The sequence below is a fragment of the Peromyscus californicus genome, unplaced genomic scaffold, assembly GCF_007827085.1.
Source record: "Peromyscus californicus insignis strain IS unplaced genomic scaffold, ASM782708v3 Scaffold_16__1_contigs__length_79575227, whole genome shotgun sequence".
Classification (NCBI taxonomy): Eukaryota; Metazoa; Chordata; class Mammalia; order Rodentia; family Cricetidae; genus Peromyscus; species Peromyscus californicus.
Window position 1 is genome coordinate 7,261,705 of NW_026294458.1, and position 17,302 is coordinate 7,279,006.

Consider the following 17,302-nt stretch of genomic DNA (forward strand, 5'->3'; position numbering starts at 1 on the left):
TGCTCATCACTGCAAGGGGTCAACTAGCCAGGACAGTACAGGAGAGCTCACCCTGGTGGGGAGGACAAGGGAGAGCTGACAGGTGACCAAGGCCCAGAACCAGGGTTATGACTTGGCCCACCCAACATCCACCCCATCTACGATCTTCTGGAGCTTGTGAAAGAACCTGACCCGCAGACCCAAAGCTGCAAGATCTCCATGACACAGGGCAACAACAGGACAACTAAGAAGAGGGGTTCTAGTGAGGACCAGCATCGACAGTGTAGGAGAAAGCAGAGGCCTCGAACCAGACCAGTGACTCCTTGCAATCAACACTTGCACGTAACGATGTATGGAGAAAAATGTCTTAGGCTGCAGAGGTCCAGGGTCATTTTGCTTCTCGTTCTTACTTCTTAGTTTCTAGTCCCCGCACCCTCTCCCTCAGGTGTCTCAAGAGAACCCAGAGTGGATAAGCTGCTGGGGACAGAGACACTTTGACGGTCTGGGACAGAACACTGAACTTTCCTAACCTTGGAAAACTATCCTTGCCTGTCCTGGGCCCACGTCACTGGTTCCAGAGGGAATGCCTGCTGTCTTTCCAGCCGGGTATGAGTCTGCCATCACATCAGAGCCATTGAAACATTTGAGTATAATACACAAGCCTGGCCTGGGCCTCCTATCCTTTCTCACTGTTCATACCAATGGTCTCTGGGTTCTCCTTGAAGAGACCTCTGGTGTCAGCCCGTCTCTTACTGTACCTTGGACCCCGCAGTTCTTCCAGGAAAGTGGGTGAACCGATGGTGGCTCCTGCGAGCTGTCACAAATGTGTCTGCCCACCAGCAGAGTCACACTGGGAACTTTTAATGGGCAGGCGTACGAAGAAGACCTCCCCCCACTGTCCCCTCGTGGGGCACACCTCGCTGTCACCTTCCCTTCCCCAACATGCACAAACTGTGCTAAGGCTTTTCATAAAAAATAGTTCTCTTCTCCCTCATACAAGGATTGAGCCAGGGAACCCAGTGTCAAGAGGAAGTTGCTTACTGACCTTGGCCCTTTAGGCCGGTGATTGCATCCTGCTTTCCTCGGTTGCTGATAGATTGCTTTCAGATCACCAGAGGAAAGAGAATTTGAAAATCCCTTTCTATTGGATACCGTCAATGCCACCTTAGCAAGGGGAGGTGGGAAGAGAAAGGACACTGATAGACATGACTTCATTATAGATAAATACTCATTTACACTCCTTGAAACGGCCCACACTCTGGCTCACAGATGTTCTTGAGGTCAGTCCACATCTGGACCAGGTCTACAAGGCATGATCTCAACCCCCTGCCGCCTTATGCCCTTCCAAATGCCTTTGTATTCACCAAGCTAGCCTTCTGTCTAAATTTCAAAGAGGCCAACCTATCCTGGCCTGACCTAGGAACCCTGCTGCTCCACATACTTCTTGCCCAGGGCCATGTGTGATTTTGGTCTTGGAGTCTTGATGCCCAGCAGGAGTTGCTGCCTCTGAGCTGCTCGTTCATTCTATCTTTGTGGTCAACGTCTGAGGACTTCTCTGAAGTTCTTTTCTGCATTTGTCTCTCACATAGACCATAAGTCCCTTGTGTCACTATCTCCTAAAATAAGGTCTCCCACATGGGTGCTCAAAAGCTTGTGAGTGAGTGAATGGTCAAATACAATCAGATGTAGGTATTTGAGTCTGTGGGTGGACTTAGAAAGCTTTGAAAAAATGGTCCACTTTGTAAAAGAGCTAGAGATTCAGACTCGCTTAGGTCCGAGTCTCAGCTAAAAATGACTTCCTGGTTGCTGAGAAAGAATTCTGTCCTTCTAGCAATCTTGCAGCTCTGACTTATGGATAAAAGGAATCTTTCCTCATCACCGTTTTACAGCTTATTTAAAAATCTGTTCTTTGTCTCAGGATGGTTCTGATTTGGACAGTGTTCATGTTAGGACTCTGAGGACTTGGAATACAAGCTGTGCTCTAGATCTGTTCTTGGCCTTGCATGGGTGTTAGAATCACAATTTACAGGAATCACTTTTATTATGAGAACTGAAGGAATAGTGCTTAGGGCCAGAGGCAGGCAGAGGACCTATTTCCCTTGGTTAGAGCCTTGAGCGAAAAAGCTACAGGAATCATCTCCCCTGTGCCTACTAGCACACCCCAGAACAGGAACCTGCACAGAGAAAGGGCTGCAGTCTCTGTGCTTCCCAGAGAGTTTTCAAAAAGATTCAGCTCCCTCTTGGCCCACCTTCCTTCAAAACGTGAGGTTTTCCTGGGATCCCAGTCTGGTGGCACCCTCTTGTGGGCAGAGGCATCACTGCAGTCTCTTCAGTTCAACCAGGGCCATGAGCCCTGATGCTGCAGAACCTGGGAAGTACTACAGCGTGCTCATCAACTCCGTCTTTTCTCTCCAAGCTCAAAAGAACAGTTGGTTTTGTTGGTAAGAAATCATAAGTGGATCTTAATCTGGAGCTGAGTCTAGCTGGAGATTCAGACTATGGAAGACTCACACATCAGCCTGAAATGTGTTTGGGGCCTTCAGCTATCCTCGAGCTCCAAGCTTCATCCACATCGCCCTCTGTCGGGCAGGGCTGTGTGCGGTGGTGCTCCGCACCTGCCACTGTCTTGCTGGTAGTAACAGTGACAGTACTGTTTACTTGACCTTATGTAAAACATAATTAACACAGCTTTGCTCACTTAGTAAGTGTCCTACCCAGAAGAATATGAACTCGGATATGTTTCTGTCTCACAGCACCACTATACGGGTTAAGAATTTATAAATAGATGTAGAATATCATAGTCCCTGCTATACTGCAAGTACTGAATTAAAAAGTAGCTATTGTTTCAACTGTGATTTTCTTCATCGCTAGCTCTGCGTCGTGAATCCACATCTGCCCTCCTGATTCTCCTCTCCACATTTGCGCACGACGTCTTTGTCTGTCTGCTCCCTTTCTCTTACTGACGCTCTCAGTTTCTCCACACTGAGTTTCTGTTCCTCTGGGAATCTCTGGTGCAGCTAACTGCTCCATCTTCCCAAGATCACATTTGCTTGTTCGGAATAACTCATGACTTTTGTCCCCAGGATTCTCTGTTGTAATGCCCAACTTGTCATTCCCCCATAGCACAGGAGCCACTAGCCCTGTCCTCACTGAAAGGCAGGTCTGAGCAGTGGGACTGGGCTGAATGCCTAGAGAGCAAGGCTCATCTTAGAAGCTGTGGCCCGGGGCCTGATGCAACCAGGTGACACCTTGTCAAGGGTTCAGGGATTAGAAACACAGAGGCACAAGTTTGTAGATGGGACAGTGGTGTTGGCTCACAGAGCACATGTGCCGCATGGAAACGGACACCTGACTCACTGAACGTCTCATTAATATGCAGACCCACTCCGGATACTTCTCCAGTCTGTACCCTCATCACCATTTCGGCCCTTTCTCGCATCATCACTCCGTAAGTGCCCCTCAGATCTGCCCCGACCACCATTCTTCCTGCTCCACAGCTGCCCTATATGGCCCCTGAGGAACAGGCCAGTGACTGGTCACAGTGTGACTGTTCTCTCCTGTGGCTCTAGGCTGTCCCAGAAGGATACAGCTCAGAGTGTAAGCACCAAGCCACCCTGCTTCACACTCAGTGTTGGGGAGCCCCCTGGACTGTGTGGCCTCTTAGATGACCCTGGGAGTGGGAGGTGGGAGGATCGAGTTTGTGGTCAGCCTGGGCTGTGCAGTGAGTTTCATGCCAGCCTAAGCTACACACAGTGTAAAATCCTTCCTTAAAGAACCAAAGACTAGAGCTGTGGCTCAGTCATTAAGGGTGCACACTGCTCTTCAGAGAACTGGAGATGCCAGCATCCACATCAGGTGACTCTCGGTCACATGTAACTCCAGGGATCCAGTGTCCCTAGCCTTCGTAGGCACCTGCACTTACATACACACACACACACACACACACACACACACACACACACACACACACACACACACTCTCTCTCTCTCTCACACACTTTTAAAAATGCATTTTAAAAAAAACAAAGAAAACCAGTTAGCAAATAGTAATAAGCTAAAGAAAAGTTTCCAGTAGGCAAGGGATTTGGTGCAGTTGGCACAGTACTTGCCATACAAACATTTGGACCTGGGTTCAAATCCTCAGCACCCACATAAAAGCCGGGTGTGGTGGTGCTCCTAGTGCTGAGGAAGTAGTGACGGGACCCCTCGATCTCACTGGCCAGGTTCCATAGGATTCTCTGTGTCAAAGCTAAGGGAGAGAGTGAGTGGGGAAGACGGCAGCATCAACCTCGGGCCTCCAACATGTGTGTGTACACATGAACGTGTGCATAGCCACACACCCCACCACACCAAACCACACCTTTTTTTTTTTTTCTTGTCGGTGTTCTTTAATCAAAGTCTGACCCTGAAGACACATCATCACTCCCACAAGAGCCATTGGCAGCCTGACCTAAGAGCTGCTGTCTTTCCTCGGGGGTTTCCAGGGACAGGTGGCTAGCCCACCTCCCTGGGTACTCACCATGGGGCCTGGGCACAGCAGGGTGAGCCGCCTTGTGAAATGGTATTCCTAGTTATGGGAGGGACTGGACAGCTGTCCCTCTGTCCATGGGCAGGTGTGTTTGGCTGGCCAGGCCAACTTTCAGAAATTGTCTCCTCCCACCATGGGCTCCAGGGATCACACCATCAGGCTTGCGTGACAAGCACTTTTTAATCCACTGAGCCATCACAACCATTTTGATCTTGAATGAAGGCACAGGAAACATATTTATCAAATCTGTGTATATCAGAGAACCCAGGCTGCTTGTGCCCAGCAAACACAGGCTCAGGGGCTACATAGGCTCATGCAATCCTGCTTGGGTTCATGTAGAGAGCACCAGGCCACACAAAGATCCACCCTGCCATTTTGGCCATCTCCCTGGGTAATGAGGCCTTCCCATGCTTTTAAGGTACTTGGCTGGGCTGTGAGGTGCCCAGTGAGCATGACAGTGTGCACGTGTTCTTTTCTAGTACCCAGAGCAGGAGACTGTGAATCTCTTCATCCCAACCCAGGCTGTGGGTGCTATCATCGGGAAAAAGGGGGTGCACATCAAACAGCTGGCTCGATTTGCTGGGGCCTCTATCAAGGTAAGATTATTGCTGCCAGCTGCCTGTCCCCTTGGTCTCCTCTGGTCAGTGCCAGACAGTTCTCACACCACCCAGAGACAGAATCTGCAGAATGTATTTCCAGGGCCCTTCCTGACTGCTCCCATTCTTCATCTTAGTCCTTTCCTGTTCCACCAAACAACTACATTAGAACAAAGATACTAGTACTGACCAAACCAGGTCCTCTGAGGATTGGCATTGTCCCCTCTTCCCAAGAGGATAAAGGAAGGCTGAAGACTTTTTTCCCGAGCTGAGGGGATGTGCTCGAGTGGAATGAGCATTTGTGCTAGCACTCAGCACATCGGTGTGTCTGTTAGTCCATGCTTCAAGGACTTACAGACTATGAGAAAACAAATTGAATGAAGAACTTTCTGGAAGGTGTTGATAGAATTATGGGCAGACAAGAGCTGATGGCATCACCAGTTAAGAGGCCAGGACTGAGCAGAAGGCTAGGGAAGTCCTCTTGACTTGCCTCTCTCGGTTCTCAAGGATTGTTTGCCATGGGCCTGCTTCAAGCCCGGCCGTCAGCTCTGCTGAGATGCTGAACACTGCTGGAAACACTTCCCACTGCTGTGGGAGATAATTCGCTACCATGAGACAACCCTGAATTATGAACCTGCGTCTCATGACTTAGAGAGAAAGAATACTTACACTTTCTCCCTAAGAGCTGGAGTCTCTCCCGCAGCCAGTATGACAGGGAAACAAACAGACAAACAGGAAAGCCCAGAACATTCTGAATTGTGCAGAATGAGGACTGCAGTGCCATTGGCAAAGTACTGCACCTCGCTGCACCCTCAGCCTGCATCTGTCTGCTTGCAGTTAGAGACTCCCACACTGGGTGAAGCCTAGACCAGGCGGCTGCGATGCTGACATGCGGTCCTCTATGCCCAGCGGCCTGACACAGGTAGCGTCCTGGCCTAGACAATGGAGAAAGCGGGGATGAGAACAGGCTGGCTGCATCCAGGAGATCTTTGCTGGTGCTCAGTGCTGTAGTCTGAGATGCTGAAAAACCCCAGTGAGACAATTTGGACCAAAGAGCTTTGAGCGGTTCCTTCATCTAAGCCCCACTTTACTGGCAGAAGTGAGACACAGAGAGAATAGGAACTGAGCAAGGAACCTAAGTGGGCAGCCTAGCTCTTAGATATAAATTCCATTGACCTCTAGGATCCTGACCATCTACTTTTGCTGATGACAGCAATAACTTCCCATTTGCTCTTGCTTCTGAGAAATGGAGCCCCGGAGGTCTGACTATCTACCCATGGCCACAAAACTACAGAGTGTGACAGCCAAGACTTGCCCAGATTGTCCTGTTTCTGCTCCATGGCCTCCTCCTCCCATAGCAACCTTACTGATCTTCAGAGTCATTCCCAGTTAGCGCCTTCATGGAAACGAAGAGGGAGGGAGTTCAGGCGCAGGTCTGATTAGTCCTGTAGGCATCGCTCCACAGCATCCTCAGGTCTCTGTGCTGGGGGTGGATCTTGAAGTAGACAGGGCTTCCTGCCACCTGTCTCAGGGCCAGCCTGTTCCAGTCTCCATCCCCTGAACAGGCTGTGTCTACCATCAAGAAATAACTGCCCACTGTGGAGGGTGGTCCTCGGGAGCTTGCTTACTGGCTACCTATGTCTTCCATTTGTCCTCATGCCACAGAGTAAGTAAGCAAGGCCAGAGGAGTCTTCAGAGGTCTCAATGAAGGGGTCCTTCTTTCTAGATCAGTGCAGGTGACAACATGCAGTGGATGAGTGTTCCCGAGGAAGCTGGGACACAGCACTGGACCCTGAAGTCCCAGGGTAGACCCTGGCTTAGAGCCTAGATGGGGTAAAAACAGAATCAGACCTCTAAGTGAAGGTCTCCGCTGAGCTTTGGAGACAGTATACTCACAGAGCAGAGGGAATGGCACCTCCCTGAACCCTGGGTTCCTTCTGCCTGGGTGGCCCTGGACGATGTTCCCCCTATCTTTTGCTTGCTTGCTTGAGGCTTGGTCTCATAGCCTAGGCTAACCGCCAGCTTACCTTGGCGCCTGTGATGACCTTGAAGTCCTGATTCTCCTGCTTCCACCTCCTGAGTGTGCTTTGCAGTCACTGTGCTCAGCTGTGCCAATGCTCTAAAGGAGCTGAGCTGAGAATTGTGTGCTCACCTGAAACTCCTGGCTCACCCTTATGTTCCCGATGTGCTTCCCATTCATTTGACTTTGAATTACGTTTAATTCTGCCATTTGATGATTGAGTTTTAATTATTTGTTTTTTTTTTTTTGAGAGGAGAGTTTTGTGTGTGTGTGTGTATGTGTATGTATGTGTGTGTGTGTGTGTGTGTGTGTGTGTGTGTGTGTGTGTGTGTGTGTATGTGTATGTGTGTGTTGTCAAGCTAACTTCTAACATCTAGTCTCGAATGACCGTTCTGTCTCGGCCTCTTCAGTAGCTGGGGCTACTGACATGAACTACCAGGTCCAACTCAATTTTGTTGTCACTTTCTCCTTTTTCCTCTTCCTCTTCTTCCTCTTCCTCCCCTAAAGATTTGTTTAAGTAAGTCGGGATGTGCTGGGAGGAAAATGTAATAAAGACCTTGTCGTAGTCAGTGTTCTACCAATGTGCCGTTCCCTAGACGTTCCAATGTGAACCTCTGGAGGTCATTCTTATTCAGACCATCACTTTCAACTCCCTGACCCCCATAGTCTTGTAGCCATATCATAATGCAAAAATTGTATTCAGTCCAACTTCAAAAGTCCCTGTGGTCTATTATAGTCTCAACACTGTTTAAAATTCCAAAGTTCAAAGTGTCCTCTGAGATACATGACAATCTCTTAACTATAAAATCAAAATCAAAAAGCAGGTGCCATACTTCCAACATACAGTGTCACAGAATATACTTTACCATTCCAAAAGAGAAGAAAGAGAGCATAGTGAGGAAATACTGAATCAAAGCAAGACTAAAAACCATCTGGACAAACTCCAAACTCTGCATCTCCATGTCTGATATCAAAGTGCTCTTCAGATCTCCAACTCCTTTCAGTTTTGTTGACTGGAGCACACTTCTCTCTCTTAAGCTGGTTCCACTCCCCATGAGTAGCTTTCCTCAGCAGATACCTCATCACTCTGGCATCTCCAACATCTTGGGGTCTCCAGTGAAATGCAGGTTTCATTTTCACAGTGTCACACAATGGCCTCTTTGGGCCCTAGCACATCGGTGTCTGTAGCTTTTCTTAGTCACAGAGGGAGATTCCACAACACCTGACTTGTATCCTTGACTCCAAAGCCAGAACCACATGGCTCAAGCTACCAAGTTCTGTTTGCTGGGGCTGGAACTTGGCCCCCTCATTCAAATACATTTTCATCAGCTTTCTGTTTTTGATGGTTTTCTTTGCTACTAAACTTTTCTTTAATTCCTTTTCACAAGTTAGAAGCTTAGGTGGGTAGGATCTTGCCCTGTGGTCACCACTCCCTTTATTCCATTGAACATCAGGCTTTTCTTGAAATGTTTTATCTCCCTGAGTACTAGACTTAGCTCTATTACACTTCCTGGTGCTCCTTTTCTCTTCAAACTGTACATTTTGTATTTTCCCTTTCTCAGCTTGCTCCTTTTCATTATAGATCTGCATGAGAGTGACCACTAATAACCACACAACAGAGTCAATACTAGTCTATCTTGAAATCTCTGCCAATGCCATTAATCCAAAAATGCCTCATTTTTGCCTCAGGTATTTTTTTTTTGAGGGGGGGACAAGAGCAAAAAGCAGCCACATTTTGTTTTCCCCAAACATCACAAGAATGGTCTCTAGGCCATTTACTAATATTCCCCTCTGAACCTTCTTGAGCTGGGACTTTACAGTTCAGATTGCCTTCAACACTGTCTGTCATGCTCCTACTAATAGTGACTCCTTAAGCCCTGCTTAAAGCATTCAACTGCTTTCCTAATCCAAAGTTCCAAAGTCCACATTCTACCACAAGCAGCGTGGTCAGTCCTGTCACTCCCTGGTACCAACTCCTGTTATAGTACGTGTTCTGTTGCTGTGAAGAGACACCATGACCACCACGGCAGCTCTTATAAAAGAAAGCATTCAGTTGGGGCTTTCTTATAGTTCAAAAAGGTTTAGTCCATTTTCATCATGGCAGGAAGCAGCTAGATACCAGTTAGACAGCATTGTGGACTAACCTTTCCTTCCCTTTGGGCCTGGGGATTGGCAGAGCCTGTATCTCTTAGGACTTGGCTGAGGGAAGAGGCAAGTTGCTGGAAGGGTGCTCACTGCAGGGACAGGCAGTAACTACTGGCCCTGGGTAGCCAAAGACCCATATTTGATACTGAGAACTAAGGTCAGACTTCCTAAGACCCAGGGCAGAGGTGGCACTGTGTATGGAGCTCAGAGGCAGAAGCTGGTCATCAGCTGCTGTCAGCATGCTCGTAGACAAGCACAGGAGCTTGGCATCAGCATGTTCCTTTTCTCAAACCGCAGATAGCTCCGGCAGAAGGTCCAGATGTCAGTGAAAGGATGGTCATCATCACCGGGCCACCTGAAGCCCAGTTCAAGGTCAGTACCAAAGCCCATGCCGGCCCTGCAGGCTCTGGGTGCCGGGCAGACAGCCCAGAGGAGTTGAGGTGCTGCTTTGTCAGCCTAGTGTCCATTTCCTCTTCTGCTGCTCACAGGTCAGACTTGTGCCTGGTTCCTCGTTTCTCCTCTGTGCTCTGTGTGCTCTGTCTTCTCTCCATGGAAAGGTGGGCTGTCTGTTGGTGCCCAGTCAGGATGCCAGTGCCTCCAGCATGTCTCTGATTGGGTGGCTGTCTTGGGCTTCTCCAGCTGAGAGCGTTAACATGGGTGCAGAGGAGAAGCCTTATGTAGTGGAAGTTCTGGCAGTCTGTGAGGGAATTCTAGCAGCATTGGGGAGAGTTCTTTTGCGAGGACCATGGCTTTGTGTCTGATGTTCTTCCTCGAGGAACGTTAAAACTTGAATTTCAAGAAGTCAGAAATGTGCTTTAATTTATAAAAGTTCAGCTCTTACAATGAAAATCACAGGGGACCAAAAGCTTGGAAATGAACAAACAAAATGTGGTGTGTCCACAAAAGAGAATGATTTATCCAATGTGCGCTACAAAGGAATGACCCTAGAGAAATAAGAACATGTAGGCCATGGTTCCACGTACATGTGTCCAGTAGCAAACCATAGAGAAAGACGGTAGGCTGGTTGAGAGTGACGGGCAGTCCTGGGGATTGAGCCCAGGGCCTCACACATAGGAGGCAGTGAGCACTCGGCCACTGAGCCACATTCCTAGTCCTCTCTTTTTTCAATTTTGATTCAGGGCCTCAATAAATTGCTCAGGTTGGCCTTAACCTACAATTCTTTCCCTCAGCTGCCCAAAAGTTGGGATTATGGGTTTGTCCCACCACTGAGATGGATCCAGAATATTCTGGATAGTGGTGATGGTCCCACAACATACTAACAACTAAGTACTTGATGAGATGATGACTTTGCCAGCATGTGCAAGGCCATGAGTTTGATTCTCAGCAGCACAAAAGCAGCGGTGTGTTGAGACTTACCAAATCCTGTTATCTCCTTCAGTAACCAGAGAACTGAGCTACAGTGGAGGGGGGTTAAGAAAGCCTTAAACAAATTCAGCCAATCACACACTTACAGGCACTGGGCATATGAAAACAAGGTGCAGTCTTGGTGGCTCACCATTGCCCTTGCCTAGACACACACATTCCTTAGAGGAAGCAGTCCCCTGCAGACCACGAGGCTCGGCAGCGAGCACAGATGGTAGAGTGAGGTGGCTGAGATGGATGGCTGAGATGGGTGGTAGAACTGAGGTGGGTGTGCAGCTGCCCAGTGCCTGGAGGGAAGCCCACACATTCCATCACTGGGACTCCCGAGTTCCTGCACAGCACTGACAGAGTAGCCCGATCACCAGTCATCTTGTCCTCAGGCTCAGGGACGGATCTTTGGGAAGCTGAAGGAAGAAAACTTCTTTAACCCCAAAGAAGAGGTGAAGCTGGAAGCCCACATCCGTGTTCCCTCGTCCACAGCCGGCCGCGTGATCGGCAAAGGGGGGAAAACCGTAAGCTGGCTCCTGACTCCCTTCACCTGGATGAGTTCCCTGCCTGGCCATGCCTGACTCCCCTCAGATCCTCACTAGCTCCTTTGCTCGCTCTCAACATGTCTGAGGGCCTTGGGCTGACACACTTGGGCTCCGGCACATGCAGGATGCATGAGGCACGGGGATTCCAAGGACAGAAAGGTTATCCGCAGGGCTCTAGCACTAAGGGCCCAGTTCCATGGTGTCAAGCCCACCCTATTCCTGAGCACTATGCCACCCAGCGCTGTTTATATCCGAAGACAAGAAGGCCATCTCCTATCCCACCTACCTACCCCCACCCTCACATCCACATGTAGCAGATAGAAGCCATTTGAGACCACACTCTGCTTGGTTTCCAAGTTCAGAGGCTACAACTGCCCGGTGCTCTCTCTTGACGACAGTCTCCAGGGGCCCTCTCACTCTCCCTACTGTACAACCCATTTTCTGGTTCTTTCTCAAGTCTGGCCATCTGCTCTAAGGGAGTTGGCTCAGCAATAGGGTGAGCAAGTGTAATTCATGTGTTCAGTCTGAAGGTCTCAGTAACACACGTCACCTGAATCTGGAGCTGGAGGTATAATTCAGTGATAGAACATGCACTTATCAAGTATGGGACCCTGGGATCAACCTTCAGTGCCCCAGAGAGAAGAATATTGATCCCTAGACATCAATAGGTTATCTGTGGACACAAGAATATGGCTTTCTCACTTGGTGAGGAGGTGACTGGAGCAGTTCTGGGCCTGTGATCATGAAGTGATATTGTTGAGTGGCAGGAAGTGGGGAGGGGGAGCTCAGGTTCTAGACATGGTGAGTCACATCCAAAAGAATATAGTTGGCTTGGATCTACAAGTGCAGTCCAAACCCCAGGTCCGCACACTGGCCGCTCGACAGACTTGAAGTGTTGGAGACCGAGCCTAGAAGCAGTCACTGAATCCTCTCTATCCCCAGCTGTGGACAGCCGCCCCTCTGATCCCCTCACTGCCTGTGAGCTGAGCATCATGCCAAGGGGCAGGCATAACCCAGCACTCATGAAATGGAGAGTGGAGGATAGAAGTACATGGTCATATTTGCCTATATAGCAAGTTCAAGGCCAACCTTGCCCCAAAGGGAGCAGAGGGGGAAAAGGAAGGAAAGAAGAGGGTGGGGGGTGAGGAGAGGGAGGAGAAGGAAGTGGGTTGGTTTATTCTGAGTCAGACAAGAGGAGAGGCCATAGCTCCTGGCCAGCAGCCAGGGAAGCAGGTCCAGAAGTGGGCCACTAACCTGGGCTCTTACTAGGAGTCCTCACGAGTGTCTGCAGAATTAGAGCATTCAGCCTGAGAAGCAGCCTCGTGGAGTTAGGGCTACATTCCCATTTCTCTGTCACTCAGCCCTTTGGAGCCAAACCCACAGGAGCTGAGGCAGGAGAAAGGAAAGGGGGCGGTTAACTTCTCTGGTCTCTCCATCCACAGCCCAAGGATCGGCTTTATGGGTGGCCCGGGCGGGCGGGGGCTGGGGGGGTTACTCACTCACTTCCTTCTCTGCCTCTCCAGGTAAACGAGCTACAGAACTTGACAAGCGCAGAAGTTATCGTGCCTCGTGACCAAACCCCAGATGAAAATGAAGAAGTGATCGTCAGGATTATCGGACACTTTTTCGCTAGCCAGGTACTATTCTGTGAGGGCCCTGCTCTTGCCCAGCTCTTCCCACTAGTTCACGTATTGTATTTGTGTCAAGTGGCCATGTGCTTAAAGCTCTTCCCGACCACCCCACAACACACACGGTGGAACCCCTCCTTGGCCCCTGACCTCGGGGACTGGAAGCTGTTGGTGCAAGGCTCCTAGCATGCTCCGCTGGGGTTGGGAGCTTAGCATCGCTTGCCCTCCCAGCCTTCCTCTGAGGAGCCACATGTCCAGCCAGCCCCCAGCAGAGCAGCCAGGTGGCCAAGTTTCACTGTGGAAAGTGACTCCTCAAAAAGGTGTTGTGACAAGGGAGGCCTTGGCGGGTTGGGCCAAGGTGCCCTGGTGGGTGAGGGAGACCCTCCATGCAGATGTGTGGAGAGGTGGAGAGTTACTCTCACCATCCAGACCCAGATGTCCATGAGGAAATTATTAAAGGGGGAGAGAAAGCGAAAGAGGGAGGTGCACTCTACCTCTGGCAAGAGTCAGGAGAGAGAACGAAGGGGGAGTTTTTTCTTAAAGAGGACTTTACATAAGATGACATCAGGACGCTGGGCAAGAAGTCCCCAAGGGGCGGTTCAGAATACGAAGGAAAGGGACCTAGTGTTCTGCTGCTCTCTTCCCGATCTCCCCAGAACTCCACGTCACTGCTGCCTTTCACTCACAGAAGCCAGCTCTGCAGGGACAAGTGGCCTAATATGTGGCCTGGTTGTCTTGATGCTTTTTGCTGGGCGGGCTTTAGAAGAGGGCGACTGTGAGCCTCCTGTAAGCCAAAGGAGAAGGAAGGGCAGCCTGTGGTCTCGTGCTTGTGACTGCTGCCTGGGCCAGTGGCAGAGTTCGGCCCGTGGGAAGCTGTGACTCAGGGTTGGAACTCCTGTTCTTCAGGGCTAGTCTCTCCCCTTTCCTGATCTTTCTAGTGCTCTGGAAAGGGGTGGGGAGGGGAGGGGGCATGTCAGAGCTCAGGTGGGAGCGGCAGGGCCTTTGGCCTCCACCCCATCACTGACCCTTCCTGCTGCTGCCTGGCCATCTGCTCCCTGTGAGTTAGAAGCTGCTAGTTCCCCCCCCCTCCCACCCCAGTGCACCCTCCTCTCCCCCGCCCCCTCCCACCCCAGTGCACCCTCCTCTCCCCGCCCCCTCCCACCCCAGTGCACCCTCCTCTCCCCGCCCCCTCCCACCCCAGTGCACCCTCCTCTCCCCGCCCCCCTCCCACCTAGCACCTGGCTGGCTTGGTGAAGTGAAGAGGAATTCTGCCCCTGGCTGTTGAGTGTGGTTGGTCATAAGGGACCTGGGGGAAGTAAGATTGGTCTGAGCACTCAACCTTTCCCAAGTCCGGAGCCCTCTGTTTCCCTGTGGGGGCCCCAGAACTGGGATTGTCTCTTCCCTGTGCCCTCCCCTCCCTCTCTCTGCTGCAGACTGCGCAACGCAAGATCAGGGAAATTGTACAACAGGTGAAGCAGCAGGAGCAGAAATACCCTCAGGGAGTCGCCTCACAGCGCAGCAAGTGAGGCCCCCACAGGCGCCAGCAAACAACAGATGAATGTAACCCTCCCAACCCCCGAGAGAGACGAGACCAAACAGCCAGCAGATCGGGAGCAAACCAAAGACCATCCTGAGGAGTGAGAAGTCTGCAGAGCAGCCAGGGCCTGCAGACCCCTGCACATCCTGGGATCCAGGAGGGCATAGGGAGGGCCCGGGTTCCCCAGAAACACCAGTTGGCCTGTGCCCAGCTTCCCCTGGCTTCTGCAGGCTTCCAGCCATCCACTGCCCATCCACTCAAATCCCTCCTCAGCTCCCAGGACACTATCCCTTTCAGTTGAACATGGGTGACTCAAAGCAAAGCAAACTCCACAGCCTTTTCTTTGTTGTGGAGCGTTGTCTCTGTACATGTATGTACATACTAGAAGGGGAGAGATGTTAAGATACGTGGCCTGTGGGTTACACAGGGTGCCTGCAGCGTTAATATATTTTAGAAATAATATATCAAATAACTCAACTAACGACAATTTTTACTCGATTATTAATTTTGTTTTCTTTTTGAAGAGAAAGCAGGCTTTTCTAGACTTCAAAGAATAAAGTCTTGGGTGAGGTCCATTGGTAGAGAAAGGAACTTTGAGCTGCCCACACGAACTTCACTTGGAGGGAAATCTCGTCAAGGACACTTCATGGCACTTGTGGGTCACCTGTGTCTATCAACAGAAGGGATACCGTCCCTGAGGAGGGGCCCCAGGCCCTTGTCACCTGTTTATCCATGCACCCATTTCTCTGCTTCACAGGTTTTAAACTGGTTTTTTTTGCATACTGCTATATATGTCTATCTGTCTCTGTTTATCCCCCCAACCTTCCTCTTTGCCCGCCATCCTTCTGAATCCCTTTGTCCTTTTCTGTTCCCCCCATACCTATGCACACCCTCCCCCCCAGGCAAAGCAGTGCTCTGAGTATCACATCACACAAACGGAACAAACGTGAAACACACGAACCAGCTTCAGCTTACACTTGGTTACTCAAGCGAACAAGAGTCGATGGCACTTGTCCTAGCGTCTCGGAAGAGCAAAGCGGGAACCCTCCAAACCAACCAGCCAACCAAACAAAGGAAAACTCCATAAAGAAAGAATGTACTTTGTCTTTTTACATTTTGGTATAGAAGCCATCAACATTTAGTGAAATTATTTCTTTAAAAATTTAAAGTGCAGGAAAACAGCAATTTATACAAGGTTGTTGGCCCAGGGCATTAAATTTACAGATTTTTTTAAAATGAGAAAAACACACAAATAAAGCTACCTCAGGTGTTTTTTACCTCAGCACCTTGCTCTTGTGTTTCCCTTAGAGATTTTGTAAAACTGATAGTTGGAGCATTTTTTATTTTTTTAATAAAAATGAGTTAAAAAAAAAAGATTTCAACTGCCAGCCTGAAGCAGGCGGCAGCCCAAGTGTGCAGCGACTGTTCTGACTTGTCTTCCGCTAGCCAAGAGCCTACGTGGCCTTCTTGTGGACAAATCTAAAAATGTTTATTTTTTAAAAATGACAAAGAAAAACAGAATATTGGAGCCGTCCTGAATTTCAATAGGGTACGTGCCATGAGGGCTTTTGCGCTGAAGGATGACCACGTCCTGGTTATGTGAAGAAGCCAAGACACCACCAGACTGCAATGCCGATTTCCTCTACTGCAAACGGTGTTCTGTGACAAAAAAAAAAAAAAAAAAAGGAAAAAAATATATCCAAGCTAACAAGATCCTGGCGTCCTGGTGTCTTATTTGCTGAGCGTTGTGTCTCCCGGGGGTGTCAGCTGGAGGCCTAGGGGAACAGCAATTGGGCAGTCGGGACTGGGCAGCTCCTTGTCCACCTAGTTCTTGGGAGGGACACAGCTCAGTGAGTCAGTGTGCAGCCAGCACAGCAGCCTCGCCTGGGGGCTTGTGGGAAGTGCGCCTCTGCTGGGACCCCATGGAATGGCAGTTTGTGCAGATCTGTAGAACTACAGGACAGCCTGCACTGCCAGCTGAGCTGCTGCCTGAGCCTGCCCAGGCAGGACATGTCGGGCAACTCGAGGGCAGAGGCTCTCCCTTCCTCTAGAGCAGCGGTTCTCACCTTCCTAATGCTATGACCCTTTAATACCGTTCCTCACGTTGTGGTGACGCACAACCATAAAATTATCTCATTGCTACTTCCTAACTGTGCTTTTGCTACTGTTATGAATCATAATGTAAATATCTGTTTTCCAGTGGTCTTAGGTGACCCCTGTGAAAGGGTCTTTCAACAATCCCCAGGGGTTGCGCCCCACAGGTTGAGAACTGCTGAGTTAGCCACCTTTCTCCTAATTGTCCTTCTTTAAATATCAATACAGATGGAAGCTTAAAAATATGTAAAACAGGGGCGTGGTGATGCACACCTTTAACCCTTTAATATAGCTACAGGTTCTGAATTTTTTTCTGGTAAAATTTCTGATGGGCTATAATCCCCCCAAAAAGTTGTGAAACAAAAATTCAGAAGCAAAAATCAACCCAGTTTTAGGTCTCTGGTTCCAGAAGGAAATCTTTTTTTTTTTTCCTCCATTTTTTTTTAAGAATTTTTTTTTCATTTTACACACCAATCAGCTCCCCCTCTTCCCCCTCCCATTCCCCCAGCCTTCACCCCCAACTGACCCCCCACTCCATTCCCCCCCCAAGAAGGCAAGGCCTCCCAGGGGGAGGCACATCCAGTAGAGGCAAATCCAAGCCCTCTCCCCTGCCTCAAGGCTGCACTAGGTGTCCCATCATAGCGAGAAGGAAATCTTAAGGCTATGCATCAAGGTTAATTAAATTAATTAACAAGTTAATGCATACAGATTATGAAAGGTCTTACGGCACTGGATCAGCACCAGTTACCGCAGTGGCAGAACCACGAGCGGAAGAGTCATGAGCCATGGTTACCAGAGTTAGAATGGGCTGTATTAGAAGAGGGGATAGGACAGGAGAAGCCAGGCCTGGCAGAGAGAG

General features: G+C 49.7%; 1 protein-coding gene across 1 annotated transcript in view; it reads left to right on the plus strand.

Moving 5' to 3' along the window:
* The window catches only part of Igf2bp2 (insulin like growth factor 2 mRNA binding protein 2), a 122,793-nt gene extending 106,797 nt beyond the window's left edge, over positions 1 to 15,996 (plus strand). Inside the window, exons 11-16 of the mRNA XM_052740219.1 lie at positions 3,359 to 3,427; positions 4,987 to 5,103; positions 9,566 to 9,640; positions 11,032 to 11,163; positions 12,708 to 12,821; positions 14,246 to 15,996. Coding sequence (XP_052596179.1) covers positions 3,359 to 3,427; positions 4,987 to 5,103; positions 9,566 to 9,640; positions 11,032 to 11,163; positions 12,708 to 12,821; positions 14,246 to 14,338 — 600 coding nt within the window. The 3' untranslated portion in view covers positions 14,339 to 15,996. The remainder of the gene's footprint in view (positions 1 to 3,358; positions 3,428 to 4,986; positions 5,104 to 9,565; positions 9,641 to 11,031; positions 11,164 to 12,707; positions 12,822 to 14,245) is intronic.
* The last annotated feature ends 1,306 nt before the right edge of the window (positions 15,997 to 17,302 follow it).